The 20,004-nt window shown below is 39.6% G+C and overlaps 1 protein-coding gene across 1 annotated transcript in view; it reads right to left on the bottom strand.

Annotated features, from left to right (window-relative positions):
- The window catches only part of EPB41L4A (erythrocyte membrane protein band 4.1 like 4A), a 386,643-nt gene that overhangs the window by 299,619 nt on the left and 67,020 nt on the right, over window positions 1-20,004 (bottom strand). Inside the window, exon 2 of the mRNA XM_075325013.1 lies at window positions 9,556-9,660. Within this exon, the coding sequence (XP_075181128.1) occupies window positions 9,556-9,660 (105 nt within the window). The remainder of the gene's footprint in view (window positions 1-9,555; window positions 9,661-20,004) is intronic.

Here is a 20,004-nt window from a genome sequence, read left to right as displayed (position 1 = left end):
GTGTGGGCGGGGCAAAGTGGTGACCCATATTCTTTGTCCTATAGCCCTGAGCGGCCATATCTCCTTACCTATTATACTATCTTAGAGTTATTTACAATGAAAACTAAGTTGACTTAAAAAATTACGTACCACAAACATAGCAAATTTAACTGCCAATTCAGGATTAACAGAAATAAGCGGATTTATAGAAAAGTAACACTACATAACTTATGGGAGAATAACGTGCCACATAGCAAAATAGTCACAAATCAATAAATAATTTTTTAGTACAATTAAAGTGAAATTAAAGATAGTGACATTAACTATAAAAAGTGGAATTTTAATTTGGAATAAGAATTGACTAATTTCTTTTTCAGGACAGGAATTGCATGTGAAGCGATAGATACTATCCAGGTGTTAATGCTCATGCTGGAGAATAGGAAATCCAGCAAACAATATAGACCAGTGATGGCGAACCTGTGGCACTCCAGCTGTTGCAAAACTACAATTCCCATCATGTCTTCACAGCCAAAGCTTTTGCTTTGAATGGCCAGGCATGATGGGAATTGTAGTTTTGCAACAGCTGGAGTGCCACAGGTTCGCCATCACTGATATAGACCATTACCCTGCAGGGCCAACTCTTGGAAAATGAACAAATATGTATGGGTCTCCCAACTCAGATGTCAGCCAAAGCCCTGGAGGGTCAACTGCAGAACTGAAGTGGGAGAACTTTAGGTTTCTGAGGAATTTTTTCTTTAAATTCTATGAAAAGCTCAAAAATGTGTTAATAAAGCAGATCAGAGCGGTCATGTAAACCCCATGTCCAGTTGTAACCCTACAAATATTCCTTTGATCCATTGCATTTTCAGTGTTCAATGGTTCCCACTAGATTAAAATTAATAGGGGATCCACAAAACATTTTATTCTATACATAGAATAAATGGCCAAAAATATTGTGACACCTACACAATACACCTACAGGAGCATTTATGACCTCCCATTTAATCGGCCCACAGACATTAATATTGACTTGGTCCCTCATTTTCCAGCTTTAAAGCATCATGGTGGTTTCATCCTTTATTAGCGTGGCTCCAGTCCTGTGGCACCATCTTGTGCCCGTAACTTCTGACTGACAAGAAGTCAGTAGTTACACCACAAGTAGCTATGAGCAAATATTAGGGTTATGTGTACCGAATACCTAGTACTATTCCAGTATTCATCACAAACAACAAACCTAATGCAAGTCAATGGGGAACCTGAGCATTTTTCTAGATTTCCCAGAAAAATGCTTGGGTTCCCCACTGACTTGCACTAGGTTCACTACTCGTGACGAATACTGGAATAGTGCTAGGTATTCAGTACGAATAACCTGAACTCGAATATTTCGTATTTGTTCATCACTTGTCACAAGAACTCAATGGAGTCTATGAGAGCCAGAATGAGGTTCTCAGAGTTTTACTGATTTGTGGCCTCTGTCACTCCCCATGAAACACTGGAGTGCGCCAGAAGGTCACAAACTCCTGAGGACGGATCGAAGAAACATTGGAAACAGATAAAGACTGCGACTTATGAGTAGGAGTATAAGACAGGAGGCAGGGGACTTACATTTAACCCCTTCAGCTCCAGAGCGTTTTCCGTTTTTGCGTTTTGCTCCCCTTCTTCCGAGAGCCGTAACTTTTTTATTTTTCTGTCAATCTTGCCATATAAGGGCTTGCTTTTTGCGGGACGAGTTGTACTTTTAAATGAAAGCATAAGTTTTACCATATAGTGTACTGGAAAACAGCAAAAAAATTCCAAGTGTGGAAAAACTGCAAAACAAGTGTTTGGGATATTTTATTCACAGTGTTCACTATATGGTAAAACTGATGAGTCATTGTGATGCCTGAGGTCGGTGCGAGTTTGTAGACACCAAACATGGGTAGGTTCACTTGTATCTAAAAGGGGTTAAAAAAATTCACAAGTTTGTCCAATAAAAGTGGCGCACGTTTTGCGCCATTTTCCGAAACCCGTAGCGTTCTCATTTTTCAGATCTATGGCTCAGTGATGGCTTATTTCTTGCGTCACGAGCTGACGTTTTTACAAGTACCATTTTTGCGCAGATGCTACGTTTTGATCACCTGTTATTGCATTTTGCGCAAAACTTGCGGCGACCAAAAAACAATTTTGACGTTTGGAATTTTTTTGCTGCTACGTTTACTGATCAGATTAATTGATTTTATATTTTGATAGATTGGGCGTTTCTGAACGCGGCAATACCAAATGTGTATATTTTTTATTTTTTTAATCATTTAGTTTTCAATGGGGCGAAAGGGGGGTGATTTGAACTTTTAGGTTTTTTTGTTTTTTTTTATTTTTTAAAACTTTTTTTTTATTTTACTAGTCTCCCTAGGGGAGTATATGGATCAGCAATCCGATCGCTCTGCCCTATCTGTAGATCTCAGCTACAGAGCTGAGAACTGCAGATATGGTGCTTTACTCTCCGTGCTGACACTATGCCAGCATTGAGAGGAAGTGACTCATGTTAGCTACAGGCGTCATCATATGACCCTGTGCTACCATGGCAACCACCGAAAGTCACGTGATCACGCACGTGACTTCCGGTGGGGGTGGCGGTAAGTAAAAGTAATGGCCGTGCGCATACACATCTCGCTGCCAGACTTTGGCAGCGACATGTAAGGGGTTAAATGTTGCGAGTGGAAGTGATTCCACTCGTAACATGCAGGCACACGTCAGCTGTTGAAAACAGCTGATATGTGCGCGGATCGCAGCCACCTGCCCACGGCAGGGGGCGGGGCTTAACCTCACGAGCTCCATGACGGATAGATCCGTCATTGGTCGTGAAGGGGTTAAAGCACTACACCAGTGGTGAAATAAAGACTAATGCTGAATGGTGCTTTATTGGCTTCCACTGTTTTGGGAAGACTTTCTACAAGATTTTAGAATTAGTCTATCTAAATTCCACTCAATAAATTTAGAAGAGCATTTGTAAAGTCAGACACCGATGTTGGACTAGAGGACCTAGCTCACAATCTTTGTTATAGTTCATCCTAAAGATATCTAATGGATTTGAGGTCAGGGCACTGTGTGGGCCAGTCAAGTTCTTCCACACCAAACTCAAACCATCCATGCCTTTATTAAAAGGGAGAAACCTTTTTATATTGACTTTTTCATGCTTTTCTGACCCACATCTAACATTGTGCCTCCTGAATTATTGGTTCCGTATGGACTTTACCCTGCACACTGGGACAGTCATGTCAGAATAGAAAAGGGCCTTTCCCAGATGGCTGCCACAAAGTAGGAAGTATACAATTGTCCAAAACATCTTAATATACTGGAGCATTAAGATATCCCTTCACTGGAACTAAGAGCCTAGGCCAACCTGTGAAAAAAATAAAGAAAAAAAAACTAACTGCATAAGTTCTCCTCCACCAAACTTTAATGTCAGCACAATGTAGTCAGGCAGGAAACGTTCTCCAAACCCAACTGAGCCGGCAAACTGCCAGATAACAAGTGCATTTTCTCACTCCACTGTACACGTCTCCACTAATTCAGAGCCCAGTGGCAGCCAACTTTACTCTACTAAATCCAATGATTGGCATTGTGCTTGCATACAGCTGCTCGGCCAAAGAAAGGCATGTCATGAAGCTCTCATAGCCCAGTTTTTGTGCTAATGTTAATGCCAGAGAAGGTTTGGAAACTAATATGCCAGGTACATACTAGGACTAATTATTAGTTTTGTAAATAGGTTACAACTATACTAAAGTAAATAGGCGAAGACTACAGAAAATGTATCAGAATGGAGCACAAAAACGGATATATTTTGGCATAACAGTTACTATTCTCTTATGTGTCTTCATGGCTGTTGTACGTCACAACAATAGTTTGGTCAACAAAATAATGCACAATGGCCATGAAATTGCTGCATTTTACAACCGATCTTAGCCATGATTTCTTTATTTAGACACCTTTTAAAAATTGTCAGAGAAGATGCCACATACAATTAAATTTGTTGCATGTTATTTACTAGGCCACATCTTTGGCAATTCATTCTTCTGCATACTTTATCTCTCCTAACAAGAAAATGCCATTGAAAACTAATTATATATGTCAATACTGAAGTCTGATCGTATTTAGGCATCTATAAAATACTGAAACATGAGGCTGAAACCAGAACAAGCAACATGTATGAACAGCCACTGAGGTAGCAGACAAAAGATGGAAAGTATATAAAGCTGCTTTCATTGTCTATCTGCTTGCCTTACTGGGCTGCATAAGCCCCCGGATAACCCAATGGAGGCTGTGTCCGTGAACTGGTACATTTTTCCCCAATATGGAATAGCGATATGTACTGCAATATAGAGGAATTCATAAAAAAAATTAAAAAAAAAGCAAAAAAAAACCAATGCTATGTTAATTAATTTAATTAAGTCTACAGTGCTGGCCAAATGTATTGGCACCCCTGCAATTCTGTCAGATAATACTCAGTTTCTTCATGAAAATGATTGCAATCACAAATTCTTTGGTACTATTATCTTCATTTATTTTGCTTGCAATGAAAAAACACAAAAGAGAATGAAACAAAAATCAAATCATTGATCATTTCACACAAAACTCGAAAAATGGGCCAGACAAAAGTATTGGCACCCTTAGCCTAATACTTGGTTGCACAACCTTTAGCCAAAATAACTGCGAACAACCGCTTCCGATAACCATCAATGAGTTTCTTACAATGCTCTCCTGGAATTTTAGACCATTCTTCTTTGGCAAAATGCTCCAGGTCCCTGAGATTTGAAGGGTGCCTTCTCCAAACTACCATTTTGAGATCTCTCCACAGGTATTCTATGGGATTCAGGTCTGGACTCATTGCTGGCCACTTTAGTAGTCTCCAGTGCTTTCTATCAAACCATCTTCTAGTGCTCTTTGAAGTGTGTTTTGGGTCATTGTCCTGCTGGAAGACCCATGACCTCTGAGGGAGACCCAACTTTCTCACACTGGGCCCTACATTATGCTGCAAAATTTGTTGGTAGTCTTCAGACTTCCTAATGCCATGCACACGGTCAAGCACTCCAGTGCCAGAGGCAGCAAAGCAACCCCAAAACATCAGGGAACCTCCGCCATGTTTGACTGTAGGGACCATGTTCTTTTCTTTGAATGCCTCTTTTTTTTTCCTGTAAACTCTATGTTGATGGCTTTTCCCAAAAAGCTCTACTTTTGTCTCATCTGACCAAAGAACATTCTTCCAAAACCTTTTAGGCTTTCTCAGGTAGGTTTTGGCAAACTCCAGCCTGGCTTTTTTTATGTCTCGGGGTGAGAAGTGGGGTCTTCCTGGGTATCCTACCATACAGTCCCTTTTCATTCAGACGCCGATGGATAGTACGGGTTGACACTGTTGTACCCTCGGACTGCAGGGCAGCTTGAACTTGTTTGGATGTTAGTCGAGGTTCTTTATCTACCATCCGCACAATCTTGCGTTGAAATCTCTCGTCAATTTTTCTTTTCCTTCCACTTCCAGGGAGGTTAGCCACAGTGCCATGGGCTTTAAACTTCTTGATGACACTGCGCACCGTAGACACAGGAACTTTCAGGGCTTTGGAGATGGACTTGTAGCCTTGAGATTGCTCATGCTTCCTCACAATTTGGATTCTCAAGTCCTCAGACAGTTCTTTGGTCTTCTTTCTTTTCTCCACGCTCAATGTGCTACACACAAGGATATAGGACAGAGGTTGAGTCAACTTTAAGCCATGTCAACTGGCTGCAAGTGTGATTTAGTTATTGCCAACACCTGTTAGGTGCCACAGGTAAGTTACAGGTGCTGTTAATTACACAAATTAGAGAAGCATCACATGATTTTTCAAACAGTGCCAATACTTTTGTCCACCCCCTTTTTTATGTTTGGTGTGGAATTATATCCAATTTGGCTTTTTTATTTTTTATTTTTTTTCATTGAAGACAAATTAAATGAAGATAATAATACCAAAGAATTTGTGATTGCAATAATTTTCAAGAAGAAACTGAGTATTATCTGACAGAATTGCAGGGGTGCCAATACTTTTGGCCAGCACTGTATATGCACGGACGTCACTGTATGCCTATGCAATTGCAATTGATGGCCATCTATGCCTTATATGATAGGTGATACAAATGTAGTATGAAAACCTTGTGAGCAAAATGAGTTTTTAGTGAGTTTCTGAGATTGCTGCATTTTTAATGCAGCAAAAATCTGCAAAGTAGAAGAGATTTATGGAAATATCATGTCTACTGTGCTTTTATACTCAGCGAAACTATCCTGCGGTGCGTGTTTCAAATCTGCAACATGTCAATTCCTCTTGCGGGTACGCTGAGTTTTATGTGCTGATTCTTCTCACAAACTTGTGTTAGGTACAGAAATAATGCAGGCAAAAAAAATGCATGCGCGTTTAGTTAGTTTCTACTGCGGAAACACATCAAACTACATATAAGCCACTCATACAATACATCAATCAAGTTTTCTCAAAGTCAAATACCAGAAAGTATGAAAAACAAAGCTGGTTTGTTTAAAACATAACATACCAAAATAAAATAAAAAAAAAATATATAGCATAAAAAATGCAATAAATACACAAGTAAAAAAAAAACCCCACACAATAATGCATGTAAAAAAACACAAGTTTCCTAATTTATATAAGAGATGCAGAAATTCTGCAACATCAAAAACTCACCCTAAGCCCATCATGGGAACAAAGCCTAAGGGTATGTGCGCACGTTGCTTTTTACCTGCTTTTTTGCTGCTTTTTCTTCTGCGCTGTTTAATGCCAAAATGGATGTGTTCTTCTATTCAAGCAAAGTCTATGGGAATTTGGGTTTCTTGTTCACACTATGTTGTTCAAAATGCTGCCTTTTTGTGGCAGAACTTTGGTCAAAAACTCAGCTTTGCCGTGCAAAACCCAAATGGCAAAAACAATTGACATGTTGCTTCTTTGAAAAGCTGAGTTTTTGACCAAAGTTCTGCCTCAAAAAGGCAGCATTTTGAACAACATAGTGTGAACAAGAAACCCAAATTCCCATAGACTTTGCTTGAATAGAAGAACACATCCATTTTGGCATTAAACAGCGCAGAAGAAAAAGCAGCAAAAAAGCAGGTAAAAAGTAGGTAAAAAGCAACGTGCGCACATACCCTAAGGCTGCCCTCAGCCTATGTTCAGGAGGTCCACTCCTTCAGTCTAATTATGCAAATGTGAGAACAGATCCAAATACAGAGGAGATGGAAACATGTAAGTAGCCAGTGGAGGAATATATACACACAAGACCTGACCCTCAAAGTCCTGCCCCACTGCACACGCCAATCAACCAAAGCGCTAATTTCTGGACCTTTGAGAACATATTTTGGCAATCAAAAGTACAATCTGGAAACTGAAGGTCTGATTTGTTTCACCATGCTAGCGCCAGTATGGCATTGTCTTTTTTTTTTTTTTTTTTTTTTAACAGGTCTTTGATTCATGAACATCCCAATAATTTTCAGCGTTCACTTGGAATTGGTATTTAAACAGTCTACTTATGTTCATATTTTGACATCATAAGACCAAGATGACATTAACAATTGATCAGCAGTACCTTGCCATGGCGAGGCTTCAAGCAGGATGTTTCAGATGGAAGTGGCCACTGAGCTTAGACTGTCACAGAGTATCATCAGTAGGTTGCAACAGAGATACAGAGAGACTGGAAAAGTCATAGAAAGGCATAGCAGTGGATGTCCTTTGGCCACATCCCACACTGATGACAGCACCATTGTGAACAATGCCCTACAGCAGGGGTCCCCAACTCCAGTCCTCAAGGCCCACCAACAGTGCATGTTTTCAGGATTTCCTTAGCATTGCACTGCTGTTGGAACCAGCACCTGGGCAGGTAATTACATTAACACCTGTGCAATACTAAGGAAATCCCAAAAACCTGCACTGTTGGTGGGCCTTGAGGACTGGAGTTGGGGACCTCTGCCCTACAGAAACGGTGTCACACAACTGCAGGCACGCGGTATATCTCTGCATGTGTGTACATAAAATTAGCAAATCACCATTGCATGCTTCTACTTAAATGCCCTACTGTTTACATTCTTCATAAAATCCACCAAAAAACGAAAATTCCAAACTTTGTGTGAGTAGTGTGTAACTATATAAAAGTTGAAAGTAGGGCATTTAAGTAGAAGCATGCAATGGTGATTTTCTCCTTTATATACACACACACATGCAGAGATCTACCACATTAGACTATAAAACACACATATTAACTAAAAAAAAAGGGGAGGAAAGTGTGGGTGCATCTTATTGTCCAAAATGTATCTGGGTCGATGTGGGGGGCAGTATGCGTCGGTGAATTAGGGGTCAAGGGTTAAGGAGCAGAATCACGCTTTAGGGAGCTGGCAGTGGCAGGAATGAGGCAATTACGTGTGTCCCCTATTAAAGAAAATTAATATTCACTGCTGCACATGATGCCCAAAGTGTTGCCCACCTGTAGTCACCAAGGTCAGTGATTGTAAAAGCTTCCCAATCATTTACTATCACTGATGCCGGCACCGAGAGGTGGGCAGGATGTTGGGAGTGGGAAGCAGTGAATATTCCTTTTGGCCTAGCCGGCAGCTGATGTCAGCGCGTGGCTGGGGGCACATGACAGTGATGTCATGTGCTGCCTGTAGCTTACACGCCAAAGTTAGTTGCCGGCAAAGGCCGGAGTCACACTTGCGAGTGACTCAGCGAGTCTCGCATCGGCATGATGCGGTATGGCTGCACTCTCTGGACAGGAGCATTTCAGCTGCATAGAAATACATGCAGCAAACCCGCTCCTGTCAAGGAGAGAAGTCAGCCGGGTGATGCGATCCGACAATCGTGTGAGTCATACGTTCATGTGAGCGCACCCAAAGAGGTATAATGGGAGGCATATATGCCAAGATAAGCCCATGATGGATGACATATACCAGGTGGGCAACATTTATACTAGGAAGGGGCCCAGGATGAGGAACATTAGTACAGAATTGGGGGACATTACCCCCATAACAGTGTCAGCAGCAGATACCCCCATAACAGTGCATCATGACCACATTTTTTTGCTTCAAATTTTTTTATCCTATTTTACTCCTCTAAAACCTAGGTGTGTTCTTACAGTCCCAAATAAACAGTATATATCTACAGATAGATAATTATTTTTTTTTTTACATTAAATTAAGCCACATTTAACAGAATGTTCAACGCTAATTATTTATTTTGCTTGCTTATATAGCACAAAGTTTCCACAACACTTTACAGATGTGATTATTGTCTCCATTGGGGCTCACAATCTAAATTTTCTATTAGTCTTATGTATGGACTGTAAAAATAAACCCTATTGCTACAAAAAAACAGATAAAAAAAAAAAGATATATAAATATAGAGATAAATAAATAAAAATACCCCAAAAACATTCTTAGCCATTAGTGCATGGATACTTCTTCACATCTTGTGACCGTGTTCTTAGCTATAGTATCTTTTATCCTTGGGTGAGCTACATCAATATAAAAGGTCAACAGACGCAATGGTTGGACAAACAGAATGTGCACTGTCTCTTACTCACCGTCTGATGGTTTCTGTCACAGTAACGTAGCCCAAAGTAATCTATCTCCACAAGGTTTAGATGACGGAATACGTAGTCCAGGACAACAGAGCCTTTAGTTGACTTCTGTGGGAAAGAATGTACAGAATCTATTCAGGAGAATATTTTGGGTTGTCAGCGTCATTCATGCATTCACTATGGCTTTGTGTAAGAAGAGGGTTTTGTATTATTGACCATGAGCTACGTTTGGCCTCCTCACAGCAAGAGGCTCTTAAGGCCTTTGTCATTTTACTCCTGGAGTTTATTCACTTCACAAAATGCATGAAATCCAGGCAAAGGTGCTGCTTTTGTGTTCCTCTGTACCGAGTCTGACAAGTGACAGCCCTTTGTTCAGGGGCGTTTCCTTATCATTTCTAAAAACTCATGTTAAGACACAGAAACACCTGCTGTTGCCTAAATGTTACAGAATTAATCTAGGAAAAGTGTCTGAAAGCATGAGACTATTACACAGAACACTGGTGCGAGGCATAAAGGGATGAACTCTGCACCAATAACTTCCCTTTACAAAATACTAAAAACTCCGAAATTCCAATGCTTTATCATTTCAGATCTTAGCCACTCACATTAAAATTTTAATCAGAAGCAAGAGGTTAGCCTAAAGGAAACCATTCGGCTGATTCATGCTGCCCGACCAACAGACCGCCAGGATCAGTGAACGGCTCGGTTATGGCAACTGTTTTACGTTTTATTTTGAATTACTGCGGTATTTCAGAAAATGAAACAAACAAACTTTGAAACAGCAGCTGAAATCTCACTCCATGCAGACTTGCTAAATTTAATAGAGAGACGTCCCCTTTATGTTGGAGGGATTGCGACGAGAGAGATACTCTACTCCACATTTTCTGGAGTTGTCCCAGATTGAAGAGTCTCATGGTAAAATATTAGTAATCTGATTAATCAGTTTACTAACTCCATAATTCAGGTAACTCCCCAAATGGCCCTGCTTTCACTTAATTTGGAAAAATTTGACCCTATATATAAATCTATCCTAACATTTATTTCTAGTTACTAGAAATCTTATAGTTTCTAATTGGAAGAAAACAACGGTGCCCACTATCTCTGAGGTCATAGAGACTACTTCTCTTCACAACAACTTCGAGAAGTACTTTGCTAGCAATAACAATGCCTTTGCCTCCTATTACCGAAGATGGGATCACTGGAATAGTTTTATACAAGGTATTACATAAATAAATATTTATAACTACTTAAAAACCTTTTTTATAATATGAATCCTTTTATTAAAACCTTCAGTCATGCTTTCTTGACAATGTGCTTATATTCCTAGAATGGAAGCCTGTTAACATGGTTGAGATTTGTATATGTTCATTGTTCTTCCTTTTACCCACTCCCTCTTCACCTTGTTTTTCCTTCCCTCCACCCTCCTCCCCTTTTTCATCCCCAATAAAGTAATTACTTTACCTCCCCCTCCCCTCTCCTTTCTCTTTTCCTATATCTATCCCACCCCCCCAAATAAAAAAGTTTTAGTCATACAATAGATCCTTGCATGTATTCAAATAATGGTATGCTACGCATAATAATATCTTGATTGTTTGGATTTCATATGTTATTTTGTTAACCTTATTTTAATAAAAAAATATATGAAACAGCAACTGATTAATCCTTATGGGAAATCCCCCAAATTATTGCTTCCCGGCTCCATAGAGTGGCATGCAAAAGTGGGACATCCTTGGTCAAAATTACTGTTATTGTGAACAGTTAAGCAAGTTGAAGATGAAATGATCTCTACAATTAAAGATAAACACACTTCCTTTGTATTTTAGGAAAAAAAATATTTCAATTAACAAAAACAGTATAATAGGCTGCTACAAAAGTTTGGGCACCCTGCATGGCTAGCACCTAGAAGCACTCTCTTTGGCAAGAGTCACACTTTGTAAACACTTTTTGTAGCCAGCCAAGAGTCATTTTTCATTTGAGGAATTTTCATCCATGCTTCCTTGGAAAAGTCTTCCAGTTCTGAGAGATTTCAGGGTCATCTTGCATGCACTGGTCCTTTGAGGTCTATCCACAGATTTTCAATGATGTTCAAATTAGGGGGCTGTGAGGGCTATTGCAAAACCTTCACCTTGCACCTTTTGAGGTGTCTATTGTGGATTTTGACGTGCTTAGGATTATTATCCATTTGTCGCAACCATCCTCTTTTCAACTTTCAGCTTTTTTACAGATGATGCTATGTTTGCATCAAGAGATTGTTGAAATTTTATTGAATCCACTCTTCCCTCTACCGGTGAAATGTTCCCCATCTCATTGGCTGCAACACAATCCCAAAGCATGATTGATCCCCCCTGCTTATTGGTTGGCGAGATGTTCTTTTACTGAAATTCTGGGTCTTTCTCCACACATACCTTTGATCATTGAGGCCAAAAGACTACTATTTTAACCTAATTGAGCCACAGAACTTGTTTCCAAAATGTAATGTTTAGATGTTCTTTTGCATATCTTTGGCACTGAATTTCATGGTGAGGACGCAGGAGAGGTTTTCTTTCAATGACTCCTCCATGAAAGCCATTTATTCAGGTGTCTCTGAACAGTAGAACAATGTACCACAACTCCATAGTCTGCTAAATCTTCCTGTAGGTCTTTTGCAATCAGGCAGGGGTTACAATTTGGCTCTCCAGCAATCCTATGACCAGCTCTCAGACATTTTGCTCTGTCTTCCAGACCTTATCTTGACGTCCCCTGTACCGGTTAGCTGCCATTTCTTAATTTGTTTTCGAACTGAGGAAAGGGAAACTTGAAAACGCTATGCCATCTTCTAATAACCTTTGCATGCTTTGTGGGCCTCCACCATTTTCAAAGTACTAGGCAGCTGCTTAGAAGAAACCACGGCTACTGTTTTTTTTTTGGTTTTTTTTTTACACAAGGTTAGAGGAGGCTGGGGCTTTATAAAGCTGTGAAATTTGCATCACCTGGCCTTTCCTAACAATGATAGTTAGCAAGTCATAACCCTTAACAGGCTAGCTAAGGTCTGAAAACTTGGTCAGTTATCTGAGCATACAAATCTCTAAGGTGGTCCAAACTTTTGCACAGGTCCATTTTCCTTTTTTGTAATTTTTAATCTGTAAAAGATGAAAATATTTTTTTTTTGGGGGGGGGAGGGGTTTGCCTACAATACAAAGGAAATGTGTCATCTTTAATTTTATGTATTTTAAAGATCATTTCATCTTCCACTTGCGTAACTATTCACAATAAAGTTATTTTGCCCAGGGGTGGCCAAACTTTCGCATGCCACTATATGGTGCCCGAATAGGATACCGCTTCATATACAAATAAAGAAATGGAATCCGGCATTCATAAATTAATAAGAGAAGTGGATTGTAATGGAAATTGAAACGTTACATATGTAAGGATTTCAATCAGCAAGACCTTCTTCAGACGGATTGCAAACAAGACACTATATGCAATAGCTGATAGAATAGGGGCAAGATGCCCTGGGTATTCACTCAGGCCTTCTTTTGCTTCTGTTAATGGCTATCCTACAGAGAGGATGTCAGAGGAGAGAAGAATCCTGCACGTTGGAATTCCAACAACCAATTCTTTTGACCTCGGGCAGATAAGCCACTGACAGGAGTCTGACAGTGGCTCCTGAAGAGGGAACACAGGAGATCTTGGTTGCACCAAGCATTCCTATGTATGGGGCATTTGGGTGAGATAGCGGTCAGCCGAACAATAATTTGGCCGAGACCACATTAATTTGTATGCGGACCTTATTTGAGAAACGTCAATGGCCACTTCAGGAGAATTGCACTTCAATTCACATTCTGTCTAAAACTATAAAGCCTCCATCCCTCGTCTTGTTCTTATAAGCCACATTATCTGATTTTATTACCATTCACGATGACCTCATGTCACAGTACTGCTCCTTAGTGCTCCCCCTACTTTCTGGGATGCTTAGTCAAAGATCAGGTGTCGTGGTTTTCTTATTGCTCCTAATGCAAGTCAGTCTCCCGACCATGGCTTATCACAAGTTGTGTGTGGGTTTGGTCTTCCAAACTCCACCTTTCTACGGTCATGCTTATAGGTCACATAATAGCTGTGAAGAAGTGCAGAATCCGCCATGAAAGTGCATCAACTGTATTGACATAGATGATTCTGTATTGTCTACCTACACCTTCACAGCTTGGATTTAACCGGTCATGAATCTCTCCCAGTTGAATGTAATCTGATTCTTCACAACTATATCAACGCAAATCAACATCCTCATAGGCATATACAAGGCTGCAGAGTTTGGGTTGGGAGACCTGCAGTCAGGTCTGGAAATCACAGCCTGCATATTACTGTGAAACAGTGATATGTGAACGTAGCCTTACAACATTGAATAATATATTCAAAGAAAATAGATACAATATATTCCAGAAAACAGATTCTAACTTCCTAGCATACTTTGATTCTCTTTACCTAAACATAATGGTAGAATAATTAGCTTCATTAGACCAGTCTCAATTATTTTTAAGTGACAGATTTACTCCAATATACACACAGTCAAAGCAGAGCTGAATGATTAATGATTCTGCTGCTAATGAAGCATAGATCAATATTTCTCTGTTATACAATGATTGGGTGAGCTCTTATCTGGTATAGAAAGGCATCAACGTGTTGTTAAATGGAAGACTTTTCCTTTCTCTTCTTCCTCTTACATCCTAATTTTAGGACTTAGAAATGCTTTTGACAATTCCTGATGTTTCAAAACAGAATCTAGCAATTTCTGCAATGATATCCTCCAAACCTTGGCACCGACTGTATCTTGTATTAAATAAAAATATGAAACATACAGTATATTAGAAATTTCTTTTATGTGTTACACAAGAGACCATCCACCCCCCTTTCTATGCAAAAACTGGTCTTTGCATGTAACTGACTGCAGAAGGATCCCCCCCCCCACTGCTCTGCCTACAATAAAAGACCAGTAATGTTAAGCTCCACCTCTTTGGCTTAGCCCCAGCCCTATCCCTTTTGTCAATCAAAATGGGAAGGAACCAGAAGAAAACTAGTAACTGAGTTCCCTGCAACACAGGACTTTTTTTTACCCAGTGTGACGTTACACACAGTTCACACATTGAATGTGATGGGGTTAACTCTGCTTGCTTCAGCGCGGTAAACAAGGAACACCGTCACTTTAAAAGCCCAAATGGTTTATTTCCACAGCATAAACTATTGTCCAGCAACATGAACCAGAGCCTCTTCTGGCTTAAAGGAACACGGATACACGGCTTCCAAGCAGTTTACACTTGTGTTTCACCCGCTCAGAATGGACACCACTTCTCAGCCAAAGACTCCCAGTGGAGCGGTCTCCCTCCACTCACTGACCCTGGTCAGCATCCACACTTCTTCATGAGGTTTCTTCATGGAAGCCTGTCACACACTCTGACATGTGCCAAACAAAAGACTCAATTTTTACCTGTCATATGACACACCCATGGGAGGGGATATGTAGGTAGCTAGACCCACCCATCTCTCCAGCTATCTGAAAACCTGACCCAGAGAACATTACATATACCAGAAAGGACCTCCAGGTTCCCACCACTTTTGTGGTACATACTGCCCATTTACAATGTGGCCGGTCGCCATCTCATAACAAGAACAAGTTTAAAAACCTGACAACTGATGGTCAGTGTAAGCAAATGTTTACTTTATTATTCATTTCTAGGTTTTGTGTTACTAACACTTGCCACATTTACTTTATTTAGTTATTTTTTGCAAAGAAATAGTTTTCCAGGTTAACAAAATTTATGGCTAGTCATCAATAAAAAGGGTTTAAAAAAAATATGGCTTCAGAGTCACATCCCTGATCACTGCAACAGGTTAAAAGAAAACCAGTAAGAAGAAATAGGAATGCGCCAGTGGAACAGAAATTAATACATGGCGACTACATCTTTTATTGTACTTTTTTCCTATGTATTGGTGGGGGGCGCGGGGGGGGGGGGGGGGTCAGATTTTTCAATAGGTTGAAAAGCCCTTTTAAGTTAACTAGGCTGAATATTAATAATGTCATCTATTAAAAGCTAAAGTTTTCAACTAAATTCAGATTGAGGATCTTACAAAACCACAAAAGAAAAACAAAAAAACCTTCCAAGCTTCAATTTGTAGTTTATTCAGCAAAAGAGCGAGTTTGATAAGAAAAAAAAAAATTGTCACAATAGGATAGATCAAAACATTGTCAAATCAAGAAATTAGGGCAGAACAATTTAAAAAGGCGTACTCTGAGTAAAATAGCTTATTTTCTTATAAGGGTGTATGTCAGTGCAAAATGACTGTTCAAACCCAGCACCCTTTGATCGATCTCCGCCTCCCCCCATCCTTACTTCCTTTACAGCTGTGACTTTTATAGGAGCCAGAAAAAGGTGGAGATGTATGGAAAGTAAGAAAATGTGAAGGTGCACTGACTGCATGTGCTTAGTTTGAGTAGTCATTTTACACTGACAAACTCCTTTTAACACTGCACATTACTATTAAGTGGATCCTACTAAAAAGTTGCTGAAGATGGCCTATCAAATCTGTTTAACTTTGTACTTTTACAGTGTAAGTGGAAATGAAAATGATTCTTTTGTGCACTGCCAAAGCCGGAGCATTGAAGTGCACACGTATGAGTATTACATAATCAGCATGTACTTGACAATTCCAGGCTTGAAGTACTATGAAACTTTATAGCACAAAGCATTTATCCTAGATACCCATCAGTAAGGCTTTCAGCAGACAACAAAGGAGACTTCACAGACCCATAAACACTGTTTGAATATTTGTTTTATGAAATGAAAGGTAAAATCTATTCTGCAAAATAGATAAAGCAAGTAAAACCTTCAGCACCATTGATTATATACAGCATAAAAACAATATATTAAAAAATCAGGATACACAACGTCACTGGATGAGACAGGTAGATGGGAAGGCTGCAAACTGGAACGAGGAACACTGATATTTTGGTCAGTGCTAGGTTAACCCTCTTAAAATAAAAAAATAAATAAATACAGTGTGTGGTACAATAAGAGACGCCTAGAAAAAACCTAGGTCACGTGCACACTGAGTATTTGGTGAGTTTTTACCTCAGTATTTGTAGCCATAACCAGGAGTGGGTGATAGCTCCAGACGTGGTACTCGTGTTTCTATTATACTTTTCTTCTGATTGTTCCACTCCTGGTTTTAGTTACAAATACTGAGGTAAAAAAACTCACCAAATACTCACCATGTGCACAGGGCCTCGGCTACTTTCCCACAATAAACTTTTGATGTTGCAGAATTTCTCCACCTATTATGTAAATAAGGTTACTTGTGTTTTTTTAATTTGCGTTTTTTTGTTTATTATTTTAACTTGTGTTTTTATTGTGTTTTTGACCCTGCAGTTTTTTTCTTTCTGCTTGGTGTATCATGCTTTAAATAAAGATGCTTAGGTTTTGAAACTTTTTGATATTTCGCATTGGCAAAAATGTGTTGGCATTCTTACTTGTCGACTAAATGTGTTTTTGAGGTTTTTCCGCCGCAGAAACACACTAAAAATGCATGTGTGTTTTTTACCTGCTGTTTTTCTGTATCTAATGCAATTATATGGGGAAAATCTACAGATAATCTCGGCATACCGTCAGGAGATAGACATGCTGCAGATTTGAAACACGCACCGCAGCTCAGTTTTCACATTGTAAAAAAAGAAGCGGAGTGGGTATCAGATTTCTATAATCCCATCCACTTTGCTGGAACTGTAAGACGTTGAATTTGTGACGCCTGCTGGGAATGTAGCCTTATGGGGCTAACACATTGGGAAATTGGGCTAGCTGTCCACTTAGGCTTCAGTGATGTTAGCAGTTGTCCCACAATCTATAGGTTGGTTTGTTTCCTACTAACTCACGCCGATCGCTGCTGTTTACACATTAGGTGTCAAGCTTAGCCAGTGGAATTTATGGCACATGATCATAGTGACAATCATAGTGACATGCTGCTTCGAGGGCGTACTAATGTGTTGTTAGGGTAGCTAGGGGAATAAGGAAGGAAAAAAAAAAGTTAAAAATATATTAAAAGAGTAAAAAGATTTGATCACCTAGATTTTCCTCTTTGAAAATAAATTAAAATATATATTTGGAGTCAATGCGACTGTAAATGTATAATCAAATTATTAATCTTATTTGAGACCTACATAAAATGCCATAAAAGAAACAAAATGGAAATGCTAATCTTATTAATAACATCGGTTCACCACAAAAGATAGCACCAGCACTATCCCTCTGAGGTGGAGATCTTCTACCCTGCCGAGGTTATCATCGTGGGCAAACTGTAGACGACCTGATGTACATGGAGGACTTGACGTCGTCTCTCCATGACAGATATGAGGTCTGTTACAAAACATGGTATTCTTGGATCGAGTTTAAATATTCTAATGTTTATGGCACATGGATACCTCCCGATTGAGGGAGAGTCTACAGGTGCCACGGGACAGGCTGGGTGGATCCCTGCTTCATGTTCGTTTTTGTCTTGGTCTCTTCCCCTCCCCACCCCTTTTTCCTCTGTGTTCCCTTCTCCTATTCTCTGCCCGTTTCTTCTTCCCTGCCAGATTCTTGTCTTTCTTCTTCTATTCTTTAGTTTACCCTGGCAATCCCATATGATATAGAAAATTGGGTGAACATGGCAGGGCCATGGTGTTGTTATTTCCATATACAAAAGTCAGATTGATGTAAAATTGACTTATACCGGCTGTAAAATGTTATTTGTAATTTTTCAGAGTGGAATGTCTCCGGGTTTGCTGTTAAATAAAGAATTTAAAAAAAAGATAGCACCAGCACACTTTCAATGGAAAAATGTAAAGATGTATAGGTCTCAGAAATTAGCAACATAACTTTTTATTTTTTTTCAAAATTTCAAATTTTTGTTTCACAACTTAAATTGAAACATAATAAATGAATTAAGTTGGTACAATCATAATTGTATTGACCTGGAGAATCAGATTGTTAAGTAGTTTGTAACCACATAATGAACATAGATAAAAGAAATAAATAAAGTAATCAGGGCTTTTGAAAGGATTGATCTAATTTTTATGATGAATTTGAAATAAAGAAGAATAATTTTTTTATGGACATCAGTGCTGGATTTGTTTTCTACCCCTTTCTCCCTTCAATGATTAAATAAAGTAATGCAGAAATTGTATTTTTTTTCACTGTTTCCCCAAAGTTGGAACAGTAAATTGTATAATAAAAGTAAATAGTTTAATTTAAAACTACAAGTCGTCTAGCAAAATAACAAGCCCCAATATTGACATATTGACAAAAAAAAAAACTAAAAAAAGTTATTGATTTTCGAAGAAGGGAGCAAAAAAATAAATAAATTGGCTAGTGGAAGAAAAAGTTTGAGATACTGTGTCACAGATAATGCTATTAATCTGAAGGTCTAGGTTTAATTTGCAGGTTAATAGTGTTATGAACGTGTCCGCCGCAATAATGAAAGTGTGACCCCCGGAAGAAAATAAACTTTATTTCTCCCGGGAGCCGCCGGCTGGGGCCTGTAAATGGACTGTGGGCTGGATGTCCCCACCCCTGCTCTAGACATCTGCTAAATCATTTCCACCATAAAGAAGCAACTACACTTTATCAGTATAATCATACCAGAATGCCAGAAGTTTTTGAACACTGAAAACATCACCTACATGAACATCAGCTATACATGCTGTACATTGCCTTGCTGCACTCTAAACTCAGTTGACCCGACTGCTGGATTGCCGTGTCCGGAAATCCGGCAGCAGGTTCACTGGCAGGTCACAGTTGGTACTGTGGAAGCCTGGCTGTGACATCCGGTGAATTCACTGATGTCACCACTTCACACAGTCAGGGGCTCCCCCACTGCCCTCCGTGTGTCCCAGAGACAGTCATGTTTTGCATCACTGCAGCCTCTAGATATAGCAGAGACGGGATCATCGTGGGACGTCGTGTGGATTACATCAGACCAGCAGGGGTGTTTTTTATTTCAAATAAAGAATTTTTCTATGTATGTGTTATTACTTCAACAGGTTAGTGATGGGGGTCTCTCCAAGATGCCAACTCATTACTAACGTAGGGCTTGATGGAAGCTGTGATTTTTGACAACTCACAGCTGTTACCAACCCAATATATGACCCCGATTTCCCTGGTGCGGCGGCAATCGGGATGTGCCAGGTAAAGAGCCAAAATTGGCATCTAATGGATATGCTAATTCTGGGATAGGTTTGGGCTATTTTCAGGCTGGAAGGGGCCAATAACCATAGCTCTTTCCAGCCTCATACTACCAACGCCCATCTGTCAGCTTTACCTTAGCTGGTTATCAAGGGACCCCAAGCAGTTTTTGTTTTGTTGGTTTTTTAATTTTAATAAAATAAATGAAAATAAATAAAAAATGGCGTGGGATCCCCTATATTTTTGAAAATCAGCCACAGTAAAGTGG

The sequence above is a fragment of the Anomaloglossus baeobatrachus genome, chromosome 1 (genome assembly GCF_048569485.1).
Source record: "Anomaloglossus baeobatrachus isolate aAnoBae1 chromosome 1, aAnoBae1.hap1, whole genome shotgun sequence".
Lineage (NCBI taxonomy): Eukaryota > Metazoa > Chordata > Amphibia > Anura > Aromobatidae > Anomaloglossus > Anomaloglossus baeobatrachus.
This window is presented reverse-complemented; position numbering and strand designations above follow the sequence as displayed.